General features: G+C 37.4%; 1 protein-coding gene across 1 annotated transcript in view; it reads right to left on the minus strand.

Moving 5' to 3' along the window:
- Positions 1-18104, minus strand: part of ADAMTS19 (ADAM metallopeptidase with thrombospondin type 1 motif 19) — a 139246-nt gene that overhangs the window by 22781 nt on the left and 98361 nt on the right. The window contains exons 14-19 of the mRNA XM_051777410.1: positions 16338-16465; positions 14459-14579; positions 12732-12812; positions 5731-5888; positions 4868-5021; positions 1830-1965 (exon numbers count right to left, since the gene is read on the minus strand). Of these exons, the coding sequence (XP_051633370.1) occupies positions 1830-1965; positions 4868-5021; positions 5731-5888; positions 12732-12812; positions 14459-14579; positions 16338-16465 (778 nt within the window). The remainder of the gene's footprint in view (positions 1-1829; positions 1966-4867; positions 5022-5730; positions 5889-12731; positions 12813-14458; positions 14580-16337; positions 16466-18104) is intronic.

The raw sequence follows: 18104 nt of genomic DNA on the forward strand, positions 1-18104 counted from the left end.
CCTGGGGATGCTAGCCAGCTACTGTTAGCTGTACCCCCTCCCTTGAAAGGTGGCAGACACTTAAAACAATTCCACAGGATACTTGAGGATCTCCTTAGCCATAATTCTTAGCTACTATATGGAACCTGGATGGCAAACTCTGAAATGGGTCGCGGGCCAGTCAGAGCAAGGAGCAGGCTGCCAGTTCAGCTGCAGGGACACCAAGTGGGTGGTGGGTGCACACTGCAGCTGCCTCCTGCTTCTTCCAACATTCAGCCATCAGTGTCTAGTTCAGCCCATTGATCCACGTGCAGAGGGATGGGGTGAGAGGGAAGAGAGGAGTGAGGGGAAGGCTTTCTATACGTCAAGTTGCATAAACGTAGAAAACATGATTATAAGGGGTTTATTTATTTATTTATTTATTTATTTACTCTTTAGTGTACCTAGAGCTTATAGAGAGCTTTTAAAGAATCATACAATTGTAGAATCAGCCGGGTTGGAAGGGACCTCCGAGATCATCAAGTCCAACCCTTGGTCCAACCCTGTTATGGTTCCCAGACCATGGCACTGATGCCACATCCAGTCTCATCTTAAAAACCTCCAGGGACGGTGAATCCACCACTTCCCTGGGCAGCCCATCCCAATGCCTGATTACCCTCTCTACAAAGAATTTCTTCCTAATATCCAACTTAAACCTCCACTGGCAGAGTTTAAGACCATGTCCTCTTGTCTTACTGATAGCTGCCTGGGAGAAGGGACCAACCCCCACCTGGCTACAACCTCCTGTCAGGGAGTTGCAGAGAGTGAGGAGGTCTCCCCTGAGCCTCCTCTTCTCCAGGCTGAACAACCCCAGCTCCCTCAGCCTCTCCTCACAGCACTTGTGCTCCAGTCCCTTCCCCAGCCTCGTTGCTCTCCTCTGGACCTGCTCCAGCCCCTCCATGTCCTTCCTGAGCTGAGGGCCCAGAACTGGACACAGCACTCCAGGGATGGCCTCACCAGTGCTGAGTCCAGGGCAAGAATCACTTCCCTGGACCTGTTGGCCACACTTTTCCTGAGCCAGGCCAGGATCCATTGACCTTCTTGTCCCCCTGGGCACACTCTGGCTCCTGTTCAGCTCCCTGTCCATCCCCACTCCCAGCTCCCTTCCTGCCTGGCTGCTCTCCAGCCACTCTGTCCCAGCCCGTGGGGCTGCAGGGGGTTGTTGTGGCCAAAGGGCAGGACCCGGCCCTTGGCCTGGTTGAACCTCATCCCGTTGGAATCAGCCCAACTCTCCAGCCTGTCCAGGTCCCTCTGCAGAGTCCTCCTGCCTTCCAGCTGATCGACACTCCCCCCAGCTTGGTGTCATCTGCAAATTTGCTGATGATGGACTCAATCCCTTCATCTAAATCATCAATAAAGATATTAAACAGGACTGGGCCCAACACTGATCCCTGGGGGACACCATCAGTGACCGACCACCAACTGGATACAGCACCATTCACCACCAGAGGAGAAGCCTTGATTGAAAGAAAAAAACCCACTAAAATATACCATTAATTAAAAACATGGGATTAAATCCCATATACATCTTTATATAAGGAGCATTTAAATTTCAATTTTGCAGCACAGATCAGCTTGTGAGGACACTTCCTGAGGAAATTAACTGCTTTATTGAATAAGAATTGATTTAGGCAAGGGCACTCTTTCATTAAAACTCAGGGGAAACTACAGCCAGTGTTTCTGTTTTCCCTATATTTTGCATGACAACATTTTGGATGCATGTATTTACAGTATATTCATTGCCAGAGACAGTCAACTCTATGATTTTTACATCGAGATATTATAGTTTAATTTAACCAAATCATTATTACCTGGTCTGGCATGGCTGTTCATTGCACTTGCGGATCTGTGGTTCAGGCTTTGTTAAATATTTGCACTTTTTGTTGTCCACAAGACTGATATTCTTGTTCATAATCTTTGTGCAAGAGACTGTTGTCTTTCTTTCACCTGGCAAAAAAATGAAGCAGGTAGAATAAAGAGGAAACCGGGAAGATGTAACGTGGTTAAAGGAAGGACACAGATGTAGCTATCTCATGTACAGTTTGGGTAAAAGAGCTGCAAAATTGGCATTAGAAGTTCAAAGGTAGCAGCGAGCCTAAGAGAGATATTGCAGTCTGTATGGAACACTGATTTCCTAATCCAGTCTTTGCGTACCACTGTCAACAGAGTTTTGCTGCTTTATTCCTGTAACTAGTCATAGGCCAAACCCTTAGTCTTACTGGAATAATTTTCTTTCCCAACTACTGAAACCTCAGCACTGAGCAAAGCTTGTAGAAAAACTACAAAGAAAAGAATGCTTGTTAATTACTATATAAAATGAGGAAAGGAATGACAACTTGTGGTTGGCACCCAGATAAAGGGAATCAGTATATGCAACTTTCAGTAGCTTGCACTATTTCCCATGAACTGAAGAGGACAGACGACCTGATCTGGAGGGTAATCATTCAGGAATCTGGATACTGCCTGCAGAGACCCAGTGCACGCTGTGCACAGAATCCTTGCCCGGATGGATGACCAGATCCTGGCATCTCTTGAAAATGTAAGAATTGAAAATAAGAATTCAATGTAATACCTACCACAAGCAGCAACTTGTAATTGGACTGGAAACTAATTTTTCAAAAACTAGCAATCCCTGAACTGGAGATTTCAGTAAGTGCAATTCAGGCTCATACCCATTTGTTCCTACAGTTACTTTTTAACACTCTGTCTGGAAGTTTACTGACAAAGAGGGTGCGTGCATGAGCAGGGCAGACTTAAGCACGCATGTTCACCAGAAGTCAAAAATGAGTCTGTGGATGGAGCACTTAAGTTATAAATGCACATTATGTGCGTGACCACAGCTGACATTTTAGACGGCGCTTGTGTATGTGAGAGCACATTCAACTAATCTATCATATCACAGCGTTTGAAATGTTTGACAGTTCTTTCTGCATTTATATATACATCTGTGTATTTGTATTCTCTCCCACACCAAGAAACTTTTCTTCAACACATGAGGTCACAGACCAGTTACATATATAAACATACACAAAACCACAGCGCTTCATCAATAGTTTCATCCTGACAAACACTTGGAGCATTTAAGAAAAACTCTTGATAATAGTTAATCAGTTATTCAGATTAATCAAAATATTGATATTAAATTTGAATCACAAATACTTAGACAGAGTACAAGCTGCATCATTTTAATTTCATTATTGCTTGATATTTAAGCCAAGAACTGAAAGAACATTTAAAATAGTTTTGTCTAAAGTAAGAAAAATCTTTTGCTTGTATTTCGGAACATTTGCAGTAAAAATACCTTTTATGGAACTTTGTATTAGCTCGGCTATTTTTCACAATAACATAAAATGAAGGCCAGTTACAACAGAAAAATATGATAAACATCACATTAAGACATTTAAATATTTATTTAAACCTTAATGTAGAATAAATTACCAACAGACTGCATTTTAAGGCTTCTGCAGATGAGAGGTAAGTTTAGAAATATTTGAGGCACTAATGACAGACTGTGGTAGCATTAAAATTATTCTAAAAATACTTCAGGAAACTGTAAAAAGCATGAATTCACAAGTGAATAGGAATGCACTATTAAGAATCAGAGGATGCTACTAGCACCATGTACAAAATACCTTCTAGGGAAGAAGCTTTCTTACCAAACCACAAAAACCATGTTTATGGAAACTACAGCAATCTTTCATGACACCAGGATTGTTCACACAGTCAAAGGAGCTAGAACAGTGTGTTCCTTATGCTGCTGTTACGAGAAAGTAAAGCGTTTCCAGGCCTTCCTATTCAATCACAAGGTGCACAGCAGTTCTCAGAACTGCTGATCAGAGCAATCACAACTGTCAGGGTTGTAAGCAGGAAAGACAGGTATCAAAAATCAACAGAGTGTTCATAGTCTGGCTAATTTGCACAAGGTATGAACACTTCACTGTAAGTTGCATTCATTAAAAAAAATTTCTGAAGTGTTTTTTCAGTGGTTATCTATTTGAATAACATCTTCTAGACAGCAGTTTTGAAGACTTTTGTTACATCAGTACTGTTCACGTTCCAATATTTGTTTTCACAATCATACTTTGTTCTTCCAAAATCACATTTTTTATGGTTAATAAACATAGGAAAAATATCACATCAGCATACTAATATCTGCTGTTGAAATATTTGTTCCATATGTTTCTGGATCATCCTCAACTCATGTTACTAACTGTACATATTTGATCTGAACCTGGGATTCAGCTTTTCTGTGGTTTGAAATGTCTCTTACAGATCATTTATCTTCAGTAGTTCCAAATACAGAGTGGAATGTGTATGAACTTTCTATTCTTGTTCTAGCTCTTGCATTTGTATTTCTTCTTGGAAACTGTGTCCTGAATTTGCTTTCTGGTCTGGATTTTGTTCCTTCATTACCATCTTTTGCTACTTACTTTATTTGGTTTGAAACTTTTCCTGCAGTTATCACAGATTTTTAATACAAACAGAAGGCATGAGACTGACGTACATCCACATTGTGTGGTGTCACACAAGCCAATGTTGTTATTAAATATATATATTATATACTATTAATATATAAATGGTATATTAAATATTAATTTAATATTTAATATTTGAATTATACATTTTAATGTTACTACTAAATTAATATCTGTAATTACTATTATGGATATTACTATTAAATATATAACACTGATCATCAGTCTTAAATATGTACACACAAGGTATATACATATAGATGCGTATTTTATGCGCACATTGGCACTGTGTATACACATGCATATTGTATATACATACTCATTTTTAATATATGGGTGTGTTTGTGTGTTAGCACATTTTTCTCATATTTTACCTCCTCCACATACAGCATCACAGTCCTCCCAGGTAGAATGTGTCCACATGAAAAGAGGCTCCGGTACTTTAGAGCTCTGATTGTCAGGAAGGGGATCCAGTGGGATTGTGTACTCATAGTGTAGCCCATAGCTCTGGTCGTGGAAGAGCAGCACCTGCAAGACACAGAGAAGGAAAACTTCCATGTACACAAGGTACTATGGAAGACAAACTCCAAACTGCGAGGAGACAATCTTGAAAAGCACAGCAGGATGACTTAATGCTCTGCTGCTTTTCAACCCTCCGAATGGATAGGGTAGAAGAAATTAATGAGAGCATACAAATCAAGCCAATGGGAAAAAATATTTTGCTTTACCAAGAAAATGTCTTGCATTTGAAGGATTTGGATTATGAAGTACTCTCTCATCATCTCTCCCTCTTTCTAGTGCCTATTAACTTTTCCTCTGCTCCACTGCAATGCATCAAGACTCCACTTCTTCGTGGAGAACTTGGTGACTGAAATTCTGAAATGGTGATGCTGTATAGTCAGCCAGGACTAAAAACATCTGATTTAATTTGAATCGCTCTCCTTAACTGGCACATTGGCTTTTTATGGCATTTGTAGGAATGCTGAGACCTTCAATCCTGCCTCAACAACGTAAAGATTGTTCTTGGATTTAAATGCATCGTTTACAAGCCTGCTGACATATATATATATGTATATACATATATATATATTTATATATACCTAATTTTGTACATGCATATATAATCACAAAAGCAGGTGCATCTTACATAGATTTCATTACCTTCAGGAGCCTGAAAAAAAAATTAGTTACCATGCTATATGATAGGAATCAAGAAAAAAAACCCAAATTTTCATACCAGTAAATGTAAAGGTGATGTTGTGGGACCTTTGGCTGATATTTTCTCCCAGAGGCCTCTCCGAACATAATGGACAGTGGTCCCAGCGATATTGAATGTTCCAGAATGCTCTATCTTCCAGTCACTATTGATTGACTGTTTTCCAGCATCTCGAAGAGCTGCAAAATACACGAAAAAAAGACCAATATAAAAGGCATCTGTTCCGTAGTGATTTGGTTCTCTTTTCACTCCCTGCTTGGATAATTTAACAAGTAGGTGAAAACACCTAACTCTGATTGCAAAGATATTTGTGGATCCTACTGTACATGAACTTCAATTGGAACATGCCTCAGAAACACTTTCCAGAGGGAATGCTTGGCAAAACCATGTGTATTTAACATCAGCTGAAGTTAATATCAGTGTTTTAATGCCTGAAGAGACTGACAGGCTCCAGCATAATTCGTAACTTGAACACTGAGTTAACTTAAGGCAAAAGGCCCCCAGGGTGGTCATTTCTATAATCCACAAAGGCATGGGAAACACAATTTTCACAAGAGGCTCTTCAAGATTTTTGGAACAAGGCTAAAACCTTACAAAAAAATCTAGTTCAGAATTTTTTCCCCTCTAGTAACTACATTTGCCTTTTTCTCCATCTCAGAATGTGATAATACTTTATATACCTCCACATAATTGGATGTTGCTGACAAACATGAAAAGCTCGTTCTTTTTGGCTGAATCATTCCTCGTGTTGACTTATTTTATATTTAAAAACAGCATCGAGTCAGGTAAGATACATTGGATACACTGAGAACAGAGGATTTTACTTCAGTTTGCCACAGTAAACAGAATAGATTCTTCTGTAAATTATTTGTAATTTTATTTTGTTTTACTTCATTTTATTTTGTCCCAATCATGTGTGAAGTAGAATATACTTGAAGTCACCTTCTGGACAAGAAGTTTTACACGTTTGTCTTCATTGAAATTGTATGTTTGGCATCAGTTTGTTGTAAGAGAACCTCTACATGTTCCAAAATTTCCCTTTTTAAAGTTGTAAGTTAATGTGAGTCACTTCTGTAATCATCTCCTCTCCTATTCATATTTATACTGTTATGTTTTGTTTCTATGGGAAACAATGGCAACACTCCTATGGACTGGCACAAACCCAATTGAATAAAACACCACTGATGTGTACCACTGCAGCACTGTGTAATAAATGTTAAGACTATAAAAGCCATTAACACTGTAGAATAGTGCTGTACCAAAAATAACCACTGATTTTACAAGATTTAAAAATGGGTAATTTAGTTTTAAACATTCTATTATTAACGGTAATTAAGTTCTATTTAGTCTTCCCACTGGTGGGGATAATCCTCTTCTCAGTGGAAAAATTAAAAAAAATTATATTTGAAAGTGCCAAGGTCCAGCCGGGTCATGCTGCTCAGATGGAGCAGCACCCTCTCCCCAGAGAGCAGCAGGCATCATTTTGTCCTGTCTTTAAAATGAATGCATGTGCCACAGCATGCAGACATGTGCAGGAAACTGGAGTCCTAGTTCCAGAATACAGATATATGCATTTTCTGCTTTCAGATTCCTCACTTGAGTCACTGGTGTTAGACAAAGTACAAAAGAGTATCCTCAAGTGTTAAATTTGGACTTGGAACTCAGGCAGTCCAGCTTCTATTCTTGACTGTCACACTCCATAGGGTAAGCAAGTTCACTGAGTTTTATTCCACACCACACATATTCCTATCCCTAGCTTTTGACAGAGGACGTTGTCCTGTACAAAGTAATCCTCTCAGGCAATTTGAGCAATACACCTACAACCAAAAAGACAGCCAAAGCTAACTTGGGACTGGGAAACCCTACTGCAACTGTAACCATGACCCTAATGTCAGTGTTAAACCAAGGGGGGTAATTACAAGCGTATCTCTACCCTAAAGAAACTATAAAAAAAAAATCTGAAATCCAATTCTAAATGAGACCACAGTCAGTGATATCTTTTGCCAAGGAAGTAATTGTTTCACTTCCATTCAGGTTATCAGGTGTCCCTTCAAGCCATCTTAAGAACATTAAGGCTTGAGATTTGAGTAACTTTTTGAAAATTTCAGCTGAGGTAAGGCTGACTGGGAGGTAGTTCCCAGGGCCCTCTTTAGTATCCTTTTCAAAAATAGTGCAATATTCCCTTTTCTCCAGTCCTTGGGGACTTGACCTGACTGCCACAACTTTTTAAATATGCTTGAGAGTGGCTTGTCAACTACATCAGCCAGTTGTCTCAGGACCACAGGATGCATGTCATTAGGTCCACTATACTTGTGTATGTCCAGGTTCCTCAGGCGGCCTCAAATCTGGTCTATTGATGGGAGGAATCTAATTCTGCCATTCCCTGATTATCAGGGACTTGAAAGATGTGTTGCTGAGGCAAAAAAACCTTCTAAGCACTGCAGCCTTCTCCATGCCCATTGTCATTAGTTCTCCTGTCTTACGTTCCAGAATGTGGGTGGGTGTGGGTGTGTGTGTACATTTTCTTTAAAACTTCTTTTCTGAATAAAAACCTGTAGAAACCCCTTGCATTCCTTGCCAAATTCAGCTCCAACTGTGCCCTAGTTTTCCTGATCCTATCCATACACCTCTGAGCAGCATCCCTATATATTTCCCAGGATATATGTCCCTGGTTCCACTGCTTATGCATTACCTTCTCACACTTTAGTTTGACCAGCAGGTCCTTACCCATGCTGGTCACCCTGCCTTCCTTGCTTGACTTCTTATATGTTGGAATTGAGAGCTCTGGCAATCTAGGAAATATTATTATCCTTAATCCTTATTAAAAATTATTATTCTAAATCCTTAAAAAGCTGCCAGCTTTGTTTTGCTCCTGTATACCCAAGAGCAGTTTCCCAGGGATCCCATCCATTAATTCCTTAAACAAATGAAGGTTTGCTCTCATAACATTCAGAGCCCTGGCTTTAGTCTTCCCCTGGCCCATATCCTTCAAAATCATGAGTTCTGCCAGGGGACTGCAGTCTGGGCTGTCACCAATCTTGATCTCTCTTAGTAGTTCATCTGCATTGGTAAGCAACCAACAAGGTCCAGTAGCTCTATGACTCTAGTTGGTCCATCTGTCACCTGGATTAAGAAATTCTCTCCATTATATTCCAAGAGTCTCCTGGACTGTTTACAGCTTGCTGTGCTGTTTCCCCAGCAGACACCAAGTTACTGAATTCCCCAAGCCAGACCAGAGACTGCAAGAGTGATGCTTCCTGTAGCTGAAGTAAGAACACTTGATCGGCAGTCTCCCCTTGGCTGGGTAGCCACGAAATTTCCTGTGTTGGCCTGGCCCGTAATTTTTACCCATAGGCACTCAATCAGCAAAGGCTGCCCTGTGAAGTCAATCAATTTTTTTGTATAGAAGGCATTTGTCTAATCTTGATGTAAAATGATTCCAAAAGGTGTTACTTGTTAACCATTTTCTATAGTCCTCTACATTTGAAAGGAAAACAAGTTTAGTCTCAGTGGACTGTGGTCTCTCCTTTGGTTTTGGGGGTTTGGGATCAGGTTGTTACTAGCTTCCCTTGAAATCTGAAATTACACAGCCTACACAGATTACACAGGTTTGGTTCAAGGTATTTTAAAACTACTAACATTGTTAGAAACCAGGGATTCAAAATTTTGTACTATTTGTCAGAAACCATCTGCCTTCCTATGCCCTCCCTCAAAATGTGGCCCAACATGGTTTTTTTTTTTAACCAGGGAGAATTTCATACAGAAATTCACACAGAACACAACACACCTGTAGGCTGGATGCCTATAAGAGCATTGGCAATTACAGTGTCATGCTGTGTTACATGGGGCAGATTCAAAGGGTCTATAACCCTGAGGCAGCTTGATCACATATCAATAACAACACAGGTAATCCACTTCTTTAGGTCAGCTGAAAACAAAGAATTTCTCACACTTCCAATTAACACAGAAAAAATTCAGGGTTTAGATCATAAGCAATTTCTAGGGTTATACACTACTAATCAATCACATTAATTCATTATAGGGGCTGGAACTCTCATGCCATTATATAAATGTCACATGAATGAGCTCGCTAATTTCAAAGCCTCGTATATCTCAGACAGAAACATTTTAATTTTCCTTTTTGTATCCTATGTTAGGAACTTTTTTTGAAAAAAGCTTGTAACACTTGCCAAATATAAATGAAAATTTAGCAATAGAAAAGGCATTATCTTAGACTATAGAAAACTAGAAAATGCTTGAAGCAACTTTTTTATAGCGTTCTTATAATATTTTTAAAGTATCTGACAATGAACCAAGTCTCAAAGATGGTTATAAACAGGCAGTATTATCACTGCTAGTTTATTCTTTAAAAATAAATCACAAAATTACTTCTTAAAATAATGACTTTAATACAAATATTTATAAGTGTATTCTTCAGGAAATATTCTCAACTTAAAGAAACTCTCCCCTCCCTCTGTATGCTACAAATAATTCCCATTCCTGATCCTAAAAGAAGGATCACGAACTCTTATACTTTTTTCCAAGACAATTTCAGCAGGGAGGAATTGCTTAATGTTTGGTTGTATGACTACTCCCACTTCTCTACAGGTGAGAAGAGACAGGACAGTCACTGACAGGTCAGTTGTTCAGTAAATGCAGTTGCAAGTTACACCTTATCTTCTGGGATGCCAGAGCTCCTGTTACTGTGGTGTATGTTGATATACTCCTGATAAAGAAGATATCTGGGGTGTTAAAGTACAACATCTCTGAAGATTTCCTTCAACAGCACAATCACCCAACGATGCAACTGATTTGGGCTGTACATTTACTAATTAATTTAGCAAAATCATTGCACTTTTCAGATCATAGTGATTCTGTTTTCTGACCACCAAGTAAATCCAGAGAAGTGCATTGTATTTTGACCCCACCTGTATTTGACTTGTGCTGTTCAACAAGGATCAAATCTTCCTTAGGTTTAAATTATCTTCTACTTTCTAAGCAACAGCTATAAGTGTAAACTGGATTAAAATTGTGTTTACAGCTGTATCTCCAATTATACAATCATTAATTGTATAGTGAGCTATATTATTTAAAAACCTTAATCTTAAAATGTGTGTAAGACAAATAGCAAAACAGAAATAGTGTTGGCCTGTATTGATTAATTTCAAGTACAGAAATGCAGAGAATAAAGTATGGTGACACCTAAAATTTGCATACAGAACTGTAAGATAGACAACCAATCAGAAACACAATTTACAGAATCTAATCTGTAATGCATTTCACATTTTTAAGCACAGCATTTTGAAGATCATTGTCTCTAAGATCAAGGATTTAAGCTTTCTCCCCAAAACCTTCATTATGTTACGTTTATTCAGATTTTGATGCTTTCAGAATACATCACCTATAAATGAAGAAAGTTTAAATACTTTACATTAGCAAAAAAACCCCAAAAAACTAAAAAAAAACCAAAAACATGCAACAACAGAGGTTTTAACTCAAAATATGGCAGTGGACCTGTTCCTGATTCTCCATAAAGGCTTACAAAAATTAAGGCAAAAAGGCTTAATAAAAAAATATTGCAAAGAAGTACTGGCTGATCCTCATTTAAACCTAAATCAGTGAAATTAAGAAAAGTAAAAATCAAAATAACAAGCAATTAAGAGCTAATCAGCAACTTTCACAAATGAGCAGCATGACTGACATTATTTCATGGGCATAAAAGACATTTAATTCTTTTTGTCTTTTGTAGGGTAAGGGATAAAACAGTTTGCTACTCATGAAAAAGGAAAAAATTTTGCTGAATATAATTCCAACAGTTATTTATTTTTGCTTTATTAAAAAAAAAAAAAGTATTTCTGTTACCTACATGACCCTGAGATTATTTCAATTGGTTAAAGTATGGTGCTACTAAGACCAAGGTTGTTGGTTCAATTCCTGTATGGGCCACTCACTTAGGAGTTGGACTTGGTGATCCTTGTGGGTCCCTTCCAACTCAGAATATTCTGTGATTCTGTGATATGTTAACACAGTAGACAAATTTCAATTACTGTTTTGACACTCTTACATATCCATGCTTTTGGTCCATTGGAGAACAATAGAATAACCCAGATCTCTAAACCTCGCATGATATCTTGAAAGGGCAAGTGCAGAACTCATGATAAACCAGCAATAACCCACTGATAACTTAAGTTCTCATAGTTAAGATTCACCACCCTCAAAGTTCTCTCAACTCAAGTACTGAGAACACTCAGGTAAAAACTTTCTTAAAACGTAGATATTACTTATGAACATAACTAAGAATAGTGATCAAACCAGGGAATTTTTAATTTCATTTTACTATTTCTCATACTGTATCTCTCTCAAATTTAAGCACTGCACAGAACACCACCAATTACAATCATTTCATATATTCACTTAAACACTCTAAAATGGTAACAAATCATACTTTCCTATAGGATATCTATAGACCTCATTAAAAGAGAAAAACTTTTTTGTCATTGAAAGACAATTTCACATAAATAGAAAAAATAAGAGAAAAAAATCATTCTGATTAAGTTTGTCCATTAAAACATTCAGATAATTCAAAATAGTGCAAAGAAATACCTTTCTGCTTTCTTAGTCTAATTTTAGAACCTTTGTTTGACATCATTGGTGAACTGCTGTATGAGTTTCAGTGTGTGTTTTGTTGTTGTCTGAGCACAAATTAGTCCATGTTTGAGCATAAAACTCTTTTCGCTAGTTTTAATGTGCTTCCCATAAGAAAAATTGAAAATGTGTAAGTATGCAGAAATCTTCTTAAATCATCTAAACACATTCTTTGAAATACTCTCTAAAAAAGATGAAAGTTTAAAATAAAACCTATATGAAAAATGGTCTATAACCATTCTTTTATTTCTTTAGATAAGTTATTCACAGATCTATTTTTCCACTCAGAGTTTTGCTCAATCACAAAAGCACGTTTAGCTAGCACTTTTCAGTGTTGACAAAACCAGGACATTAACAGTAAAACATACAACATTTACCTAAATAACTATGAGCGGGTTTTTCTTCCACAACTTTGATTCTCCTTGCTCCTGCAGGTATCACCAGAGCTTCCACATAACCTAAACATGAAACCAGATATCCCAAGTTAAATAGGAAAGCACAGAAAAGTCCATCTTGTGTGTTTATTAATTTCTTCTCCCCTATTTTGCTTTTTAAATATATCAAGTTGTAATTCATGTAGAAGTATTCTGAGGATTCTTGCAAAATACTGAAACAAGTTAAGAAACTGTGCATTGTAATACATATACAGTGATACACAATTAAAAGAGTACAGCACAGGAAAACATAACAAGAACCACTGAGACTGGGCAGACTGGGGCTGGAGCAGAGGAAGTTTTCTGTGGTTAAGTAGTTCACTGTCATCATCACCACCAGATGACCATAAAGGAATTCCAGCTTCAGTCAGCATGTAAAGACAAATGATATGGCATTAAAATCCAAGCCTCCTCCCTGTTTTGTTTTTGTTTTGTTTTTTTATATTTTATGCTCCATTTCCTTCTTGCTTTAACATATTCAAACTCTGTTATGATTGGTTTTTGGTTCGAAAACTACTTATTAATTATTTGCTTCAAATTAAGATTGCTTTCTGATCATGTGGGACTAAGACAGGATGTTGAGCAATTTGCTTTAAGTAAAATGGGTTGAAAAGGCAATGGAAGTGGAAAATACTGCATAAGCAGGAATGTTACAAATCAATAAAAACGTATTTTAGATTATCCAGGTGAACATCATAAAAGGAAAAATATACCAAACTTTTATTATGTGTAGCTATTTGATGTCCTACAAAAAAAATACTGAGCTTTTACAACACCTTTTCAATAGTCTTGAAACATGAAAATTAAGTTTTTGCAAACCAATATCTTTCACTTCCTTACGAGCTAATAACACTTTCTAAGTCTTGCTCACAGCTTCTTGAGAAGGATAATAACTTATGCAGTTAAGATGGCAATACCACAATACTGAGGATTGGTACAGAACACTGAAAAAGCTTGAAAATGTGTGGATATAGCAATAGAAGAGAGTTGACATAATGTGATTTTACTAGCAGGCACCTTCTTTGCAGTTTTTTATCTTGTAATCCTCCAGACTCATCTGGGGTTTGTGATCCTTGCTTTATTCTCATTTGAAGTACAGATCACACCACTATTTGGTAATCTCATGTTCATTCTGCAGCAGAAAATCTATTTGCTTTCTATAATATGTTATTAGTAGTATAAAACAATGAATAATGAAGAAATATTAGATTTTTTCTCACATTCGGCTTTATGATCTCTCACTGCCTGTCTTAGTTTAATAACATCAACTCTAGGTAATGGATCATAATTAGGATGCTTATTTTGAAGAACACTAAATGAATCTAAAGGCCACAAGAATTTACAGATCATTTATTTGCTAAAATTATAAATTTTATTTCTCATATTTCTTAAAAATCAGGCTCTTCTATGAAATGAAATAGCATGTGTCTTAATGGAAGATATTTCCTTAATTTTGTGATTGAAATATTGTGCAATAATTTCACAACAAATTTGAAAATACTCATGCATTCTTATCTTAAATGTCTTATCGTCTTAAAAAAACCTTGATCTGAAGTTCTTGAGAGGAACAGCATAATTTTATGAAATACAGCTTTCTAAATTTCCCAACGCTCAAAGTAATCAACAAGCTACTGGTTTCCTGAGTATTTGAAATAAACAAATAGGCTTACCTGCTCCTCTGGTGTGGTTAAAATCACCTTTAATAACTTTGCACGACTTTCCATTACCGTTGCAAACGCCACAATGATCTTCACGAGCCAGAGATCCTAATATGCCATCACAGCCAAATTTCTGTGGGAGAATAAAATAGAGCTGTTGAGACACAGGCCATGTTTTTCATAAAGCTGCCTCTAGCATCAGGCGTCTCACCACTCTGCAAGATGCCTAACCCACATGACCTAGCCCTGCTCATGTGCGGAGATTCCTCCCATGGTCAATTTTCCCGTGATTTTATGTAGATTGTGGCATCCACTCTTCCTGTATGGTTAGCAACGTCTCCACCACTTTTTACTCAAAACATGGGAGGTCCTTTGCCACACACACAGTGATAAAATGCTGCTTAGGGCATAAACACATCTAGAGTATGTAAATATAAAGGGCATTTGTGTTTTTGCTAAAAATCATCCAGTTTAAAAACAGTTAAGTTTACTCAAGCAACTCCACATTACTATGTTAAACGTATTTCTATGAATTGTTGTCAGTGGTAACTTGACAAAAGCAATAAAGTTAATATTGCTGACCTGACATGAAATAAAAGCCTTTTTAAGTCTAGCAAAGTCATCAGAGGGTAATCTTGTGCACTATATAATTGCATTTGGTAAAATCAATTATACTTCAAAACTATTTTATAAATAATGAAGACGAAAACTAAGTTAGAGAGAAAATAAAGGGTTTTTTAAGAACAGAAATCATGGTCTATTAAGGAGTCATTAATTTCCAAGCACATTAGGATTGTTCCTTTACTTTATGAATGGGATTTTTATTAGAGTTCTTCTACCTAGAAAAGCAATACAGATTTCCAAATACTGACTGAAAGTATTTGATTGAGCTGTGTATCCATTATGGCACATCTACAAGATATAAATATCTAACTCTACAGTTGTAGTCCACAAGTTCTTAAGAACTTTCAAATCTGATTAGCACCTATCTCTCTGAACTCTGATATGCCAAGAAGTCAACTCAATCTTAGTGAGGTGGGTTTAGTTTAAGGTTTTTTTTTTGTTTTTTTGAAGGATAAAAAGAAGGACACTTTTTCAAGAAAAATGGGCTATGTATCATCTTTATGGTTAAACATGTAATTGCTGCATGGTGAATGCAAATCAGAGAAGTATTTTAAGTGTATTTTTTCTGCACACACACAGGCACTTGAGAGAGGATAAGTGTATGTGCATATATGCATCTATAAGTTAATTTGTTGAAGTTATGACAGTATCTAGCAATAATGTTTCTGTGTTAAAGGCTGGGTTTTCTACTGAATTCAGTGTTTTAAATGAGAAGCAGACAAAAGAAAAACCCCAAGCCTTATATAGAAGAGTTTCCATATGAGGCACTATAAAAGCGACAAAAGAACTTCTACGAACCAAACGAATTCTTAAAATCAGGAATAGCATAAGCACTCATCTGTAACTATGTGTTATTCTGCACATTTGCTCTTGGTTTATTTAGGTGTAAAACTGTGCACTGTTGAAAAAGGCAGAGTAATTCATATGGACATTCACCTGACGGCAAAATTTCTCAACGTGTTGAAAGCTTTTCCCTTAGAAAATGAAATCAATTACAGTAATTATCCGCTCTGCAGGAGTTTGTTATAAGCATCTTTATCATTACAGGTACACATTCACCAAACCAAACCTTCTGCTGCTTCACATGTTGTGCTGCACTGAGCGAAAATTGCTTAAAGTATCTCAATGTGATACAAAAAACAGAGCCGTTCACTCTTGGTCATGCAAACTGCAACAGGTTGTCAGAGAAGTAACACGCACGTGTAACAAATGTACGCTCTTGCATACCTGTGTCTGTATATCTAGGTCTGAAACAAGTAACTCGTACCTGGCATCTCCCATCTGCACAGATATCCAGCCCATGCTGGCCACAGGAAGTCCCATCCATCACCTTTTCTGTTAGAAGAATGGGCTGATCCTTTCCAGCCGGTGAACAGAACAAGGCACAAGGTTTTTCTGTAGTAGCAATGATGGAAAAACCCACAAAATCGGTAAAAGGTCACTTCAGAAACACAAAATTGTCATCAACATTGTTGTTAAAACTGATATTTGTTTATCTGTGTAGTAGGAATTTTTGATCTATTTCTCAGCTGTTTGAAAAACTCAAGGTTTTTTCCTTCTTAGAGCATGCTGTTGCTACAGACTTGGCCTACATAGTACTCGTGTCATGTTCATTGTTGCAATTAAGAGTATACACATTACAGCTGTTGGAATATTTTGGTCCTAATCTATACTTTCACTCTCCTATATTTTTGGCAGAACATAAATATTGGTTTAAAAAGAAACTTAACACTTTCCAGATTTCATAACTATGCAGGTCAAAGAGAAAAAAAAATGCAGTAACTGAGTTACCCTGGGAAAAAATATAAGAATTTACAAAGTACACATTAAAAAACCAAGAAACCACAAAAACCCTGGAAACATTCTTTTTAACATCTTTACCAAGTTCAAGGAACTTTCTACTGAATTTCTAAAACATTCTGCAAACAATTTCTGATACTGAAAGACAATAAAAACGTAGTAACATCCTGGTGTCCATGGTCATCATTCATAAACAATGAAGTTTGTTTCACCATTGTGAAAGTGACAGCAAACAAAATAAACTAAAGCCTCTTCTCAGTGGTTAACTGAGCACAAAATTACATGATTTTTTCATACCTTTGTTCACAAATGTACTGACTCAGAACTTCTTCCCAAATCTGTTGCAGATTTTTGAAAGGATAAAGTCAATCCTGAACCTGAAACCGATTTCACTTGGACACAATCTATGCCACTCTGACTTCATACTGACTTCTAGATTCCTGGAGTGCGTTTTTATTAGTAAATTAAACAGTTCCAGGAAACATTCATGGGCACTGGAATCCTACTGTCTATACAGCTGAACTGTAAAACAGTCTACACCACATTTTTTTGCATGTGCTAACTAGCACTAGCTCAGTCTAGACTGGAAATTGCCATCTGCTTTCAGAAAAGCAATTTTAGCATGCAAAAGAGTAGAAAAGCACAGACAGACAAAGTCAGTGCCAGCTGACTTACACATCAGAGAGTGGTCTGGGCACATTTAATTTACCAAAATGGACAAGCCTCTGGGTATCACTAGAGGACCAGTGCAAACAGATGTGATCACTTCTGCCAACATGTGAAGCTAGTCAGACACAAGCATCTCCAGCTAAGAAGCTGCCTGTATTTGTGCCCTCCAGATTCCTGTTATGCTCCTTAAATAGTAACCTCAAAGTTCCCTGGGACTTTAAGCATGCATCAGCATTTTTAAAGGAATACAACATTTAAATGACCTAAACATTATTTTAAAGACACTGAACTCAAAGAGACGGCAACTCGACAACATCGGACAACTTCAACAGACTACAGGAGCACTCATTCAATCACAGCAACTATTTTGGACTTTGTGCACAGTTTGTGTCCACTAAAGGCTAAGAGAGCAAACAATTAAGGATTTGGGAACAACGTATACTTGAATATTGGAACTCTTTGGCTGGTATCCACTTATGCTTCTCCTAAGGGACACCTCAAGACAATAGGACCATTCAGAACAAAGTTAGATGAAAGCTACCATCCACACTCCTTTACATGGGGC

The sequence above is a fragment of the Manacus candei genome, unplaced genomic scaffold (genome assembly GCF_025592945.1).
Source record: "Manacus candei isolate 608988 ecotype Guabito, Panama unplaced genomic scaffold, ASM2559294v1 h1tg000010l, whole genome shotgun sequence".
NCBI lineage: Eukaryota > Metazoa > Chordata > Aves > Passeriformes > Pipridae > Manacus > Manacus candei.